The sequence below is a fragment of the Neltuma alba genome, unplaced genomic scaffold, assembly GCF_004799145.2.
Source record: "Neltuma alba isolate B1F8T4 unplaced genomic scaffold, ASM479914v2 tig00000111_pilon, whole genome shotgun sequence".
NCBI classification, from domain to species: Eukaryota; Viridiplantae; Streptophyta; class Magnoliopsida; order Fabales; family Fabaceae; genus Neltuma; species Neltuma alba.
In genome coordinates, this window is record NW_021631922.1 from 155580 (window position 1) to 169463 (window position 13884).

General features: G+C 40.0%; 1 protein-coding gene across 1 annotated transcript; it reads left to right on the forward strand.

Moving 5' to 3' along the window:
- The first annotated feature begins 5941 nt into the window (after positions 1–5941).
- Positions 5942–6379, forward strand: LOC114745373 (uncharacterized). Its single transcript, XM_028933557.1, has one exon. It carries the CDS (start codon positions 5942–5944, stop codon positions 6377–6379), a length of 438 nt encoding a protein of 145 aa, XP_028789390.1.
- Positions 6380–13884: the final 7505 nt, after the last annotated feature.

The following is a 13884-nucleotide window of genomic DNA, read 5'->3' on the forward strand; positions in this document are numbered from 1 at the left end:
TCATCATTCAAAAGTCTGTCTAGCTCTCTGTGACATTTCGCCACGGCAAACCTCTGCTTTCGCCGCGTCCAACTAACAAAATCACTTGAGGATCCCTCTCGGGAAACCTTTACCACAGCATACTTCTGCTTTCGCCGTGGTAAACCTTCTGCATTCAGCTCGCAGATCGTCTCGGCCTACTTTCGCCATGGTATACTTCTGCTTTCATCGCGGTGAAAACTTCTGGAAAATTTTTGAAACTTGAACTTTTGCTTCTCCTTCTGTGCATACACACTCATACTCATACATACACTTGCATTGATCACAACTCATACTTTTATTTGACTTTGTGTGCTGCAAGTCATTTTTGTCTACTTTTTCTCTGTGACTTTATTCTTGCATGCCAAGAAAAACTAAGCTTATACCCTTTAACCCTAAAATTGAGAGAAGACTCAGAGAAATACGAAGAGAGAAAAGAGTTGAGGGGACAAGCGAATTAGTAGTCGAACAAGAAAATATCTCTGTGGAATCTAGCCTATCTAATAGTGAGAGTGAACTTATTGAAGAGGAGATCATGGCTGATTTACCACCTAACCCACCTAATCCTAACCCTAATGCTAACCAAGTGAGGAATGGAGGCAATGGAGGGAATGGAGAACAAGAAAGAGTGGGAGAAAATAATGGGAACCCTAAAAGAAGAACAATTAAGGAAGCCACCACATCTGATGTCAATTTTGACCTATTTACTACTGCTACCCTAATTTTGAAGTTAATTTTGAAATTAAAGGTTTATTGATTAACTCACTTCTAAAATTTCATGGCTTGACAGGAGAAGATCCTTATCTTCATTTGCAATCCCTTTCTATGGTTTGTCAGAGCATGAAGCCTGTGGGAGTATCGTTGGATCAAGTATTGTGGAGGGTTTTCCATTTATCATTGGAGGGTAAAGCTCGAGAGTGGTACATGAGCCTTCTAAGGCATGTGGCTGATGCATATCACTGTTGGGGGAACTTAAGGAAAGCATTCTTGGAGAAATACTTTCTGGCTTCTCGGACTTTATCAATGAGAAAGGAGATCTATTCAGCTAAGTAAGACTATGATGAGTCTCTTTACGACTATTGGAATAGATTCCAAGACTTACTCTCAAGGTGCCCACATCATCAAATTCCAGATGAATAATTGATGTAGTATTTTTATGATGGGTTGAAGAACCAAGAGATGGGTATGTTAGATGCTGCATCAGGAGGATCTTTGATAAACTCCACTACAGAAGAAGCTTGGGATTTGACTAAGAAGATGGACTTGAATCATCAACAATTTAGTGCAAGAGATACTCGAGCGGTACATGAGTTGGGAAATTCAATAGTTCACAACAGAAGAATGGACACCTTGGAATCAAAGGTTGACTCTCTAGAAAGCAAAATGACTTCTCAATTGTCCCTTATCACTGCGGAGTTGAAGAATATGAACGTGTATAGACCAGCATCCCCTATGGATATTACTGCCCCTAGTTGTAAGACTTGTGGCTCGGTTATGCATATTTCTAGTGTCTGTCTTGGCTGATATGAAGAGGTATCTACGATTTTCCAGGGTCGTCCAAATCAGAAGTAGGACCCTTACTCAACACTTATAATGAGGGGTGGAAAGCGAACCCTCGACTTGGCTGGAGAAATAAAGAGAGTAGACCTCCAAACAGATTTCAAAAGAGTGGAGGAGCTGGTTCATCCTCAAACCAGTTCCAAAACCAACCTCAGGCCTTGACTATTCCACCTAAAAAAGACACCAATCAACTCTTGCATAACATGATGGCCTTAATGAAAGAAGAAAGGACTTCTAATGCAAATCAGTTCAGCTCGTTGGCTTCATTGATTCAACAAGACTCCTCTAAAAATGATGCTAGATTCAGTGCTTTAGAGAAAAGAATAGAGCATTAGGAGACAAATGCTGAGAACATTAACTCCTATGTAACTTAGCTCTCCAATAACATGAGTGAGCAACAAGCTAGGAGTAGTGGCGCCATCCCCTCTAACACTGTTATAAACCCTAAGGGTTTAAATGCTATCACTCTTCGAAGTGGGAGGCAAGTGAAGTTTAATGAAGAGGAGGATGAAACTGTTGATGAGGAGATTATTTGTGATGATCTGCCACCACCTTCCTAAGAGGTCAAGAAGTCAGAAAGCTCCAAAGAGATGAAATTGTGACGGAAGGAGTCCACTACTAAGCATGATGGCAAGGAGAATGCAAAGGAATCTAAACCAAGCAAACATGGAGCCTTAAGCAAGGAAGGTAAGGAGGTAAACATCAATGAACTACCTTTTCCTCATTCTTACTTGAAAAATGTAAAAATGGGTAATGAAAGGCAAGATCATGAATTGCTTGAAACTTTTAGGAAAGTAGAAGTCAATATTCCCTTGCTTGACCTGATTAAAAAGATTCCTAAATATGCAAGGGTTCTTAAAGAGTTGTGTACACAAAAGAGGAGGTTTGAGCCTAATGAAAGAGTTCAATTGCTCTCTAATGTGTCTGCCTTGTTTAAACTCCAAATCCCAGTAAAATGTCAAGACCCTGGATCTTTCACTATCCCTTGCACTATAGGAAAAGTCACTATAATGGGAGCCCTGCTTGATCTAGAAGCAGCCATTAATGTCATGCCTAAGTCTGTTTACACTTCACTAGGAGTCAAGACTCTTAAGTCTACTACTGTTGTACTCCAACTAGCTGATAGGACTATTAGGTATCCTGAGGGCATTATTGAGGATATTTTGGTTCAAGTTAAGGATTTGGTTTTTCCTGCTGATTTCTATGTGCTTGACATGTCTTCTGAGCTTGTAAATGACACCACACTAATCCTTGGTCGACCTTTCTTAAGGACTGCTAATACCATGATTAGCATGAAAGAGGGGACCATTACAATGGAAGTGGGTGATAATAAAGTTTCTTTTAACATGTATGAAGCAATGAAACATGTTTATGAGGACTATCCACTATTGCGTCTTAACATGATAGACATTGCTGTTGAGGATGCTTGCTCTGAAATTGAATTGCAACATGACTCTTTTTATTCTGACCTTTACTCTACTTACTCTAATGATGAAGATGAATCTGTTTCTTCTTTTTCATCCCTTTATTCATCTCTTTCTACTTGTTCATGTGGTGGTGACGTGACATGTCTTGACTGTACTGTGGTTAATTGCATGCTTTCCATCCCGCATACATTTTCTGTGTCATCTACCGATGCAAATTCAATTTGTGATTCCTCTATTATCAGTGATGATTCCCTTAGGGAAAGGTTTTCTGTTCGTGTTTCAGATTGCCCTAACATCACAGAAGCTGATGCTGAAATGGGAAATGGTGATATGGAAAAGAATCCCTCCAAGGCGGTTGCTGTTGTAGATCAACTTGAAGTTGGTTCAATGCTTGGAGAGGAAGTAAACTGCAAAGCTGATCAAATTCAGCCAGAGCTATCATTGGTTGAAGGAAAGGGGAGTAATCTGTTCTCTCTTAAACTTCATAAATTGATCCCTTCTATTGTGCAACCACCTATGATTGATTTGAAACCCCTAGCCCCTACTCTAAAATATGCTTTCCTTGAGTCTAATAAACAATTACCTGTTATTATTGCTAACTCGCTGTTTGAGAGTGAGGAAGAGAGACTCTTATCTGTTTTAAGGAAGCATAGGAGGGCAATAGGGTGGACTCTAGCTGACATTCCTGGAATTAGTCCAGCTATTTGCACACACAGGATTCTCCTTAGTGAGGGATCAAAACCAGTGAGGCTGCCCCAAAGGCGACTGAACCCTCTCATACTTGATGTAGTTAAAAAGGAGATTACTAAGCTCTTGAGTGCAGGGATTATCTATCCTATTTCTGATAGTGAATGGGTCAGTCCGATACACGTAGTACCCAAAAAGAGTGGGGCGATAGTGGTTAAGAATGAACGTTATGAGCTTATCCCTACAAGGGTGCAAAATTCATGGCATGTGTGCATAGACTATAGAAAACTTAATGATGCCACACGAAAAGATCATTTCCCTATTCTTTTTATAGATTAAATGTTAGAGAGGCTTGCTGGCAAGTCACATTATTGTTTTCTAGATGGATTTTTAGGTTATTTTCAGGTTCCTATAGCCCCCGAGGATCAGGATAAAACTACTTTTACATGCCCTTTCGGAACCTACGCTTATCGTAGGATGCCATTTGGGTTATGTAACGCTCCAGGCACCTTTCAAAGGTGTATGATGGCAATTTTCAGTAACCTCCTTGAGAAAAACATGGAAGTCTTCATGAATGACCTCACAGTCTATAAGGAGAGCTTTGATCAGTGCCTAAACAGCCTAAAACAGGCTCTTGAGAGGTGCATAGATAAGAAGTTGGTCTTAAATTTTGAGAAATGTCATTTTATGGTGGATAGTGGGATAGTTTTAGGGCACCTAATCTCCCAAAAAGGGATTGAGGTTGATAAGGCTAAGATTGAAGTTATATCCTCACTTCCTTATCCCACCTGTCTTAAAGATTTAAGATCCTTCTTAGGGCATATGAGGTTTTACCAGCAATTTATTAAAGACTTTAGTAAAGCTGCCCTACCCCTTTCTATTTTGTTGAAAAAAGATGTGAAATTTAATTTGATGACAATTGTAGACATGCTTTTGATACTCTTAAATCTATGCTTGTTTCACCTCCAATCTTAACTGCACCTAATTGGGATTTACACTTTGAGCTATCATGTGATGCTTCTAATTTTGCAGTAGGTGCCATGCTTGGTCAAAGGGAGGAAAAGCAATCAAGAGTCATAGCCTATACGTCTAAAACACTTAACCTAGCTCAAGTCAACTACACCACTACCGAGAAGGAGATGTTTGCTATTGTGTTTAGGCAATATCTAATCAATTCCTGAGTGGTTATTTTTACAGATCATATGGCTGTCCGCTATCTATTCAAGAAGCCACAATCCAAGCTAAGATTGATAAGGTGGGCTTTGTTTCTGCAATAGTTTGATATTGAGATAAAAGATCGAGTCGGGGCAGTGAATCAAGTAGCCGATCACCTAAGTAGGCTACCAAAAGACACAAGGGGAGTAGACTCTTTTGAACTCCCTTGTGATTCTTTTCCTGATTCCGCTTTATATGCTGTGGTTGTTAAAGAACCTTGGTATGCTGATATTGTCAATTATCTCATGTCTAGACTCACCCCTTTTTTATGTCTAGATTTCAGGCACAGAAGCTTCGAAACGAGTCCCGACACTACATATGGAATGCACCACATCTGTGGAGAATGTGTAGTGATCAGGTTATTAGGAAGTGTGTGCCAAATGAAGATTTCGAGCCCATCATTTCAGCTTGCCATTCCATGGTTTGTGGGGGTCATTTTAGTACAAGGAGAGCATCTAGGAAAATCTTAGATTCTAGATTTTATTGGCCAACCCTTTTTAAAGACTCTTTTGCATTCTGTCAGTCCTGTGACAAAATGTCAACGTTTTGGAGGGTTAGGAAAAAGGCATGAGATGCCTCAACAACCTTTATTGTTTTGCGAAATTTTCAATGTTTGGGGCATTGATTTTATGGGACCCTTTCCTTCATCCTTAGGTTTTGTATATATTTTGTTAGCTGTAGATTATGTTTCCAAATGGATTGAAGCGATACCTTCTAGAAAAGATGATGCCCAAGCTGTTTCGAAATTCCTTAAATCAAACATTTTCTGTAGGTATGGGATCCCTAAGGCTATAGTGAGTGATAGGGGTACACATTTTTGTAATAGGATTGTAGATAATCTATTTTCAAAATTTGGTGTCACTCATAAAGTCTCTACTGCCTACCACCCCCAAACCAATAGTCAAGCTGAAATTTCTAATAGAGAGGTGAAGCACATACTGGAGAAGATAGTAAGGCCTTCCAAGAAAGACTGGAGTTTACGTTTGGAAGAAGCATTATGGGCTTATCGGACGGCTTACAAATCACCTATTGGCATGTCCCCCTACTGGTTGGTTTTTGGGAAAGCTTGCCATTTACCAGTGGAGCTTGAGCACAAGGCTTATTGGGCAGTTAAGCAGTGTAACGTGAATATAGACTCTACCAGAAAGGAAAGGAAGTTGCAACTACAAGAGTTGGAGGAGCTTATACTTAAAGCTTATGAAAACTCCAGACTCTATAAGGAGAAAACAAAGTTCATGCATGACCAGGGAATCCTACAGAAACACTTCAAAGAGGGTGACCAAGTATTGTTGTATAAGGCCCGGTTCACTTTCAAGCAAGGAAAATTCAACACCAGATGGGACAGTCCCTACACGGTCACAAGAGTGCACAACTTTGGCATGGTTGAGCTTTTGCACGAGGAGACTAGAGCTAGACTAAAAGTCAATGGCCATCTACTGAAGTTCTACCATGAGAATAAAAAGCCTCCTTAATTCTCAGGTTGTTTCTTTCCTTCACTCATTTACTTACCTTTGCCCTCTTATTGCTCGTGATATGTTCTGTGTTTTGGTATGCTGATTGAGTATTGGGAAGAAACCATCTCAGTAGTATAGTTTTAGTGTAGTTAGTTATTTTCTTGTTCAATAAGATTTCCTTCTTGATTTTGAATATCTGCCTTTTCTCGTTGTGTGCTTAATTGCTATAGTGTAGTAAATTGTTGCATTATCTGTCTTTGATGGATAGAGAAAGTTTGCTACTTAATTTTGTGTGTTATGGTACCTTATCTTGTGTTTATTGAGCACCTATTGATCTCATTTTGTATACCTAAAAAGTTTCTAAAGTATCCAGCTGCCCCCTGTGTTTTTGTGTTGTGTTCTTCTGCTGCTTGGTTGTTTCTGTTCATTTTGGGCGTCTCTGGCTACTTTTACCACGGCTAACTCCTGCCTTCGCCATGGCAAAGTTGCCCAGTTTTTCATTTGTTGCTCTCAGTGAACTTTCACCGCGGTAAACTCTTTCTTTCGCTGTGCCAAAGCTCACCCAGTTCTGTGTCTTGCTCTCGGGATACTTTCACCGCGACAAACTTATGTTTCGCCACGATGAAGATCCTTTTCTCCCCCTTTCCCTCGTTTCGGAAAGGTTTTGCCACAGCGAGCCATATCTTTGCCATGACAAATTTCTGATTTCTACGAGTAACATTCTTTAAAATCTGATTTTTCAGTGTCATTTTACCTCTTTGCCCCTTGTAACTGCCTACCCATTCAATTCTCTTGACTCCATTTTAGTCTTTTCACCTCCCCTTAACCTTTAACCCCCCCTCATTCGTAAAACTGCCCCTTATCTCACCTTCGGTTTTTATTTTCGTTGAAACGCTCCCCTTTTCTTTCAGTTTCCAGCCAATGGCTTCCACTCTCCCTCTCCTTGCATACATTCGCTTCCTTCCTCCCTGGTGTCGGTTCTTGGTTCTCCTTTGGCGCCTTCCTCCTCCCCTCTCTGTGCAAGGATTTCCCTTTCCCCCTATTTGGTAAGTTCTTCTCCTTCTTTTCTTTCCTCTGCCCTTTTCCTTCTTGTTCTGAGTTAATATTTTGCTTAGGGTTTATGTGTTTTTCTGTTTTGTTGTTTTAGTTTGTGGTTGGGTGGGTTCCTTTTCACTTCCAATTTTGGTTACGTAGCTCTTAGGCTATCTAATGATTCATGGTGCATTTTGTTTTTCTTTGATTCCCTTACTCAATTTTGCACGTTTTTGGTAAATTAAAAACCTATGAATCATTACATAGCCAATTGCTATTGCCTGAGTTGTTAATTCCGATTTTTCTGGGGTAGTGTTCGTTGTTGTTTGTTTAGTCTTTGTTTAGTGTGTTTTGTTTCTTGTGTTCAGAGTATGCCTCGTACTAAGAACCCTGTGCCTGTGTCTGAATCTGATTCTAGGGATGAGTATACTTTTGAGGAGTTGTATGACAAAATTGACAAAAGACCTCTCCTCAAGGAGCGACCTTTTCCCTTAGACCCCCCTGATCACCCTTTTGTCCGCCAGCTTCGTGCATACCAATTGACCAGTTTGGTCCAAGAGCGTTCTATTGGCAATGACGCTTTTGTCTGCCATTTTTACACCTATGCCCGATTCCATGGTTCTATGATCATTGACTTTCATAATGTCCATGTCCACTGTTCTTTCACGACCGAAAACATCCGCTTCCATTACCACTTGCCTCCTTGTCGCCATTGTAGTTACTATGAACTCAGAGATAACTACCCTTTTGATGATGTTCTCCAAACCCTGTGTCATGAGGGTGTCACTTGGCATCGCCCCCGCATTACAGAGCAATACCTTAAATGATCTGAGTTCCGACCTGAGGCTCGTCCTTGGCTACATTTTGTCTGCAACAACTTAGTCCCCACCACCCACTTAGCTAACGTTTCCAAGCGCCAAGCCCTATACATCTATCTTCTCATGATTGGCTGCTCAATTGATGTAGCCGATGCTATTTACTCAGCTCTCTATGATTCCATCAACACCCCCAAACTCACCAATAGCATCCTTTTCCCTCACCTAGTCACTGACCTTTTCCGCGCTGCTAATGTCCCTGAGTACAACAATGACAGCTACTTTAAGCCAGCCCCCTTATTTCGCTATGACCATCTTAAGTAGCCTGTCATTGGACCACCTCCACCCATCCAGCCTGTTTATGATGTTGGTGCAGCCCATGCAGCTGGTGCACAAGCCCCAGAAGCCCAAGCAGGCCAACAAGACCACACTACTAGAAAAAAGACTTTTAACGTCGCAAAATAACGGCGGTTAAGCAGAAAAACGACTTGGAAACAAACGCGGTGGCATTTTTGTAAATAAGTTGAAGAGGGCCTACACTTTCAACGGCGGTTTTTAAGAAAACCGCCGTTGAAAGTGTGTTCTCTTTAAGAACCGCCGTTAAAAACACTTTCCATGACAGTTTTCTTAAAAACCGCCATGGAAAGTGTGTTCTCTTTACCTTTCTCCGCTTCGACTTCGATCACTTTCTTTCTCATTTCTTCAGTGCGCCGTGGTCCCCCTCTGCCCCACCACCGAAAAACTGCCATTACCAACCATTCCCGCCACTATCCCACCTTTTAAACTCCTCCATTGAGCTTGTGGTGCCTTGCCGCCGTCCGTCGCCGTTTGCCGTAGTCAAACGCCTCTCATTTCACGTCGTTCTTGCTCAGCCGTGGTCCCCTCTGTCCCACCACCAAAAACCGGTCATACCCCCCACTATCCCACCGTCTGCCGCCGTTTACCGTGCCTTGCTGCCATCTGCCGCTGCCCTCACTTCGCGTTTGAAGCTTCTCTGCTCTGTGAGTATCCTCTTCTTTCATTCTTTTCAATTTTTCTTGGTTTGTTGAATGTTTTGGCCATGAAAATCTGTTATATATGAAATGGGTTTGTTAGTTTTACATTGTGGTTGGCTTGTATTGTTCATTTTACATTTTTTATGTGGTTGACCCATTGATTGGTGTTGATTGGTGGGCATTGGATGTGAGAAAACCTTAATTCCTTTTTATATACTGTATTAGAAACATGTTTAAATGTTTGGAGTTGATTAGTTGTGAAGTTTTTAAATTTTTTTATAATTTTTTGATATTTATTTCGAATTTTTGGTAATTTTTTTGTAACAAATATAAGAATTTAGTAATAAATAATCTGTTTGTTATTTTGTGTTTTTTTTCTTCATTATGAATTTTGATTGATAGTAAAGTGTTGTTTAAATAATCTGTAGAACAATGGATCGTAGTTGGATGAAAGCTAAGAGAATTAGCAAGGAATATGAGGATGGGGTTGAAAAGTTTCTTGAGTTTGCTCAGAGAAATGCCCCTAGTAAAAGAGATGGATTGTACTATTGTCCTTGTGTCAAATGTTTAAACAATAGTCGACGGAGTATTTCTGAGATAAAAGAGCATCTTATCTGTGATGGGATAAATTTAAGGTATACAAATTGGATATGGCATGGAGAAATTAGAAAGACTACACTGTCTGCAAATGAGAAGGTTGTGAATGAAGACTTTAGTGATAGAATTTCGGATATGTTTCATGATATAAGTTTGAATCCTCTACACAGTTCTTTTCCACCTTTGAAACTTTGTGTAGTGATGCAGAGACACCTTTATACCCAGGGTGCAAAGATGATTACACAAGATTGACAACCGTATTGAAACTGATGAATTTGAAGGCAAGAAATGGTTGGACCGATGCTAGTTTTACGGAATTGCTTGAATTGCTGAGTGATATTCTTCCCAAAGGGAATTCACTTCTGAAACGAATGTATGAGGCGAAAAAGATTTTGTGTCTGATGGGTTTGGAATATGAGAAGATACATGCGTGTCCTAATGACTGCCTATTATTCAGAAATGATTATGAAGGGTTGAATAAGTGCCCTAAATGTGGGACTTCAAGATACAAAATGAAGAAAGATGATGGTGATTATAATGAGATGACCAAAGGTTCTCCTTTAAAGGTTCTGTGGTATCTTCCAATAATACCACGATTTAAGCGTCTATTTGCTAATGCCATAGATGCAAAGAACTTCAGATGGCATTTCGATGAGAAAATATGTGATGGAAAGCTTCATCACCCAGCAGATTCTCCTCAATGGAAAACAATAGATCAAAAATTTCCTCAATTTGGTGGCGAGCCAAGAAACCTTCGGCTAGGGCTTTGTACGAATGGAATTAACCCATATGGTAATCTTAGTAGCACACACAGTGCTTGGCCAGTGCTCCTCGTAATTTACAACTTGCCTCCTTGGTTATGTATGAAAAGAAAGTATATCATGCTATCTTTGATGATCTCGGGGCCAAAACAACCGGGAAACGATATCAATGTGTATTTGGCACCTTTGATTGAGGATCTGAAGAAATTATGAGAGGAAGGTGTTGATGTGTTTGATGCATATAAACAAGAGACCTTCAATTTACGTGCCATGATCTTCACCACGATAAATGACTTTCCAGTATATGGAAATTTGTCAGGATACAGTGTTAAGGGGCATAAAGCATGCCCGATATGCAAAAAAGGCACCCACTATATGCAACTTAAACATGGCAGGAAGACAGTATACCTTGGTCACAGAAGGTTTCTTAGTCGGTATCACCCTTACCGTAGATTGAAAAAGGCATTTAATGGCTCACAAGAATATGAAATGGCTCCAAGACCATTAACTGGAGAAGAAGTTTATCAGCGGGTGGAGGGAATTAATGTAGTCTTCGGTAAGAAGAAGAAGAAGAAGACTGCCGGTGAGAGAAATATATGGAAAAAAAAGATCTGTCTTTTTTGATCTTCCATATTGGCAAAGTCTTGATGTGAGGCATAGTCTAGATGTGATGCATGTGGAGAAGAATGCATGTGAGAGCCTTGTTGGTACACTTTTGCATATAAGTGGAAAGACTAAAGATGGAATCAATACAAGACGAGACTTAGTCGAAATTGGAATAAGAAATGTCCTTCACCCACAAGAAAGAGATGGTAAGAAGGCTTATTTACATCCAGCTGCGCACACATTATCAAAAGAAGAGAAAAGAAGTTTCTGTGGTTTTGTTAATAGTATTAAGGTGCCACTAGGTTATTCTTCTAATTTAAGCAAACTTGTTTCAATGCAAGATTTGAAGATAACGAGAATGAAGAATTTAGATTTGTTTCGGTCGATCTTGAGAGGTTTGGATATGGAGACGAGCCATTTATTTTGGCAAGTCAAGCAAAACAAGTGTTCTTTGTTCCCGATCTAGCAAAAAAGAAATTGTCTATCATGCTTCAAGGTAAAAGGCAAAGGGTTGGTGGAGATGATGGTAACTTAGAGCTTAATCTTGATGAAACCCCGCCTTTCACAGCTACTCGACCTAAAGTAGTTGAATTAGATTTGGTAGATGATGACTATGCTGTTAGAGATGATCATTGTGAAGGAATTTGGGAGGATAATCGTTGTAATCCTCAAATGAATTATTTGATATATTTTTTTGCTAAATATACTTAATAATATAATGTTTTATATTAACTTGATATTTCTTATTCTTACATTTATTAATTCGTTGTTCTTTAAACAGGAAATGGACAGATCTGGTCAACAGGGTTCTGGTGATGATAGCTCTTTTACTAGCCGGAGAAAGGGTAGAGGGCCAACCCATATGAGGCATTTAGCTTTACGTGATGAGAGCACACAGCCTATGAGGATTATAGTGGAGTTTGATGATGATCTGAAGCCTATAGGAAAGGCTGGGGCTCAATTTACTAGTTATGTGGGTTATCTCGCATGCAGTAAGATTAGCATTGACATTCCTAGCTAGAAGAAGGTGGATAAAGATTTGAAGAAAAACCTTTGGGAGGATATATTGGTATATTGTGCATTGTTTTCTCTACTTGTTTCAATTATAGTTGCTTATTTACTTTATAACTCTATGCTATTATTGTATTGCAGCTGACATTTGATATTCCTGCCACTAAGCAAATGAGAGACCGTCTGTTGAAGCAAATTGATGAACGGTAGAGGGATTTTAAGGCCACGCTTACAAAACATTATATTCGTGGAAAAAGAAAGGGTGAGTATCCTAAGGAACGATATTCATTTATTAGTGAAGAGGCATGGGAAGTTTTGTGAAGCAACGTGAAGACCCTGCATTTCAGGTTTGGTTTCTTCAAACTTAATTTTTAATCAGGTCATATTTTATTTAACTAAACTAATTTTTTCGATTTGGTTTCATTATCATAGGCATTGAGTCAGAAGAACAAACAAATATCTTAGCAGAATGTATACCCACATACCATGTCTCGTGCAGGGTATGGTGGCTTGGAAAGAAGTATGATGGAGGAACGGCTAAAGAATGACAGATGGCTGCTGCTTCAGATCCTACTGGCTACATGCCACCTATTAAGCGTCCTTCTCGCTAAGAAAAATGGAAGGCAGCGAGGATTAAAAAGGGTCAATACATTACTCTACAGTCTGCTGCTGTTGCTGAGAGGATTGTAAGTAATATTTAAGAATTATGCTTCATTAATTGTTTTTTTCAATTATCTTAAATTGAATTTGTTGCTTTAATGATATAGGATACACTTGAGGAGCAATTATCTCAAGGTACATTCATCCCTCAAGGACGGATGGATATCTTGGCCACTGCTATTGGAAAGGCTGACCATCCCGGAAGAGTCCGAGGGACCCCTAAAGGGATTGGTATTAAAGAATTTTTTGACTCTGCTTCACGAAGAAGCACTAGATCATCCTCCGCTAATATGGTATCTAAAGAGGAGCTCGACCAACGAGTACAGGAAGAAACAGAGATAGTTCGAGCTGAACTAAGTCAACAACATATGGCAGAGATGCAAAAGATACGTAACGAATTCGATGCCAAGTTTCAACAGACTCTGATGATGATGGGCACAAGCGGATTCCAAATGCCCCGAGTATCTGAACCTTCCCAGGTAATAATCACACATCCTTTTAAATCTTCTAATGATTTTGATGATCCATTTAAACTTATTTAATGTTTCTTAACTAATTTCATATTATGTTTCAGGGTTCACCTGTGATAAAAAGCGGAAAGGGCAGTAATAATCAGACACAGCCACTGACAGTGTCTGACCCTGACCCTAGCCCTGACCCTGTCGAAGACAATGGGATGCCGTGTTCTCTCTATATGGATTATGAAAATTCACATGTTCATGTTGCTAGTGGTCGAGCATTCATGGGCACAACGATTCACGGCAACAAAATTCCAAGCAATCAAGCAAGGGTGACAGTAGAGAGGATTGTTCGTGGTCAGGGGGTACACCAGTGCCCAATCCTACTGATGAGGTTTGACTCTTGGCCCTAGCTAAAGGACATTTCATTTTGTGGCCAAAGAGACTTATTGCAAAGCCAATGATGAAGAAGGCGGCAGCAAAGAAGGCCACAATGAGCGCATCATCTGATCCTGTACTCTTGCCTCTTCCTGGTGATGTTGCGCTTATGTATTCCAGTTTGGAGGTTCTTCATTCCATGGTGCCAAA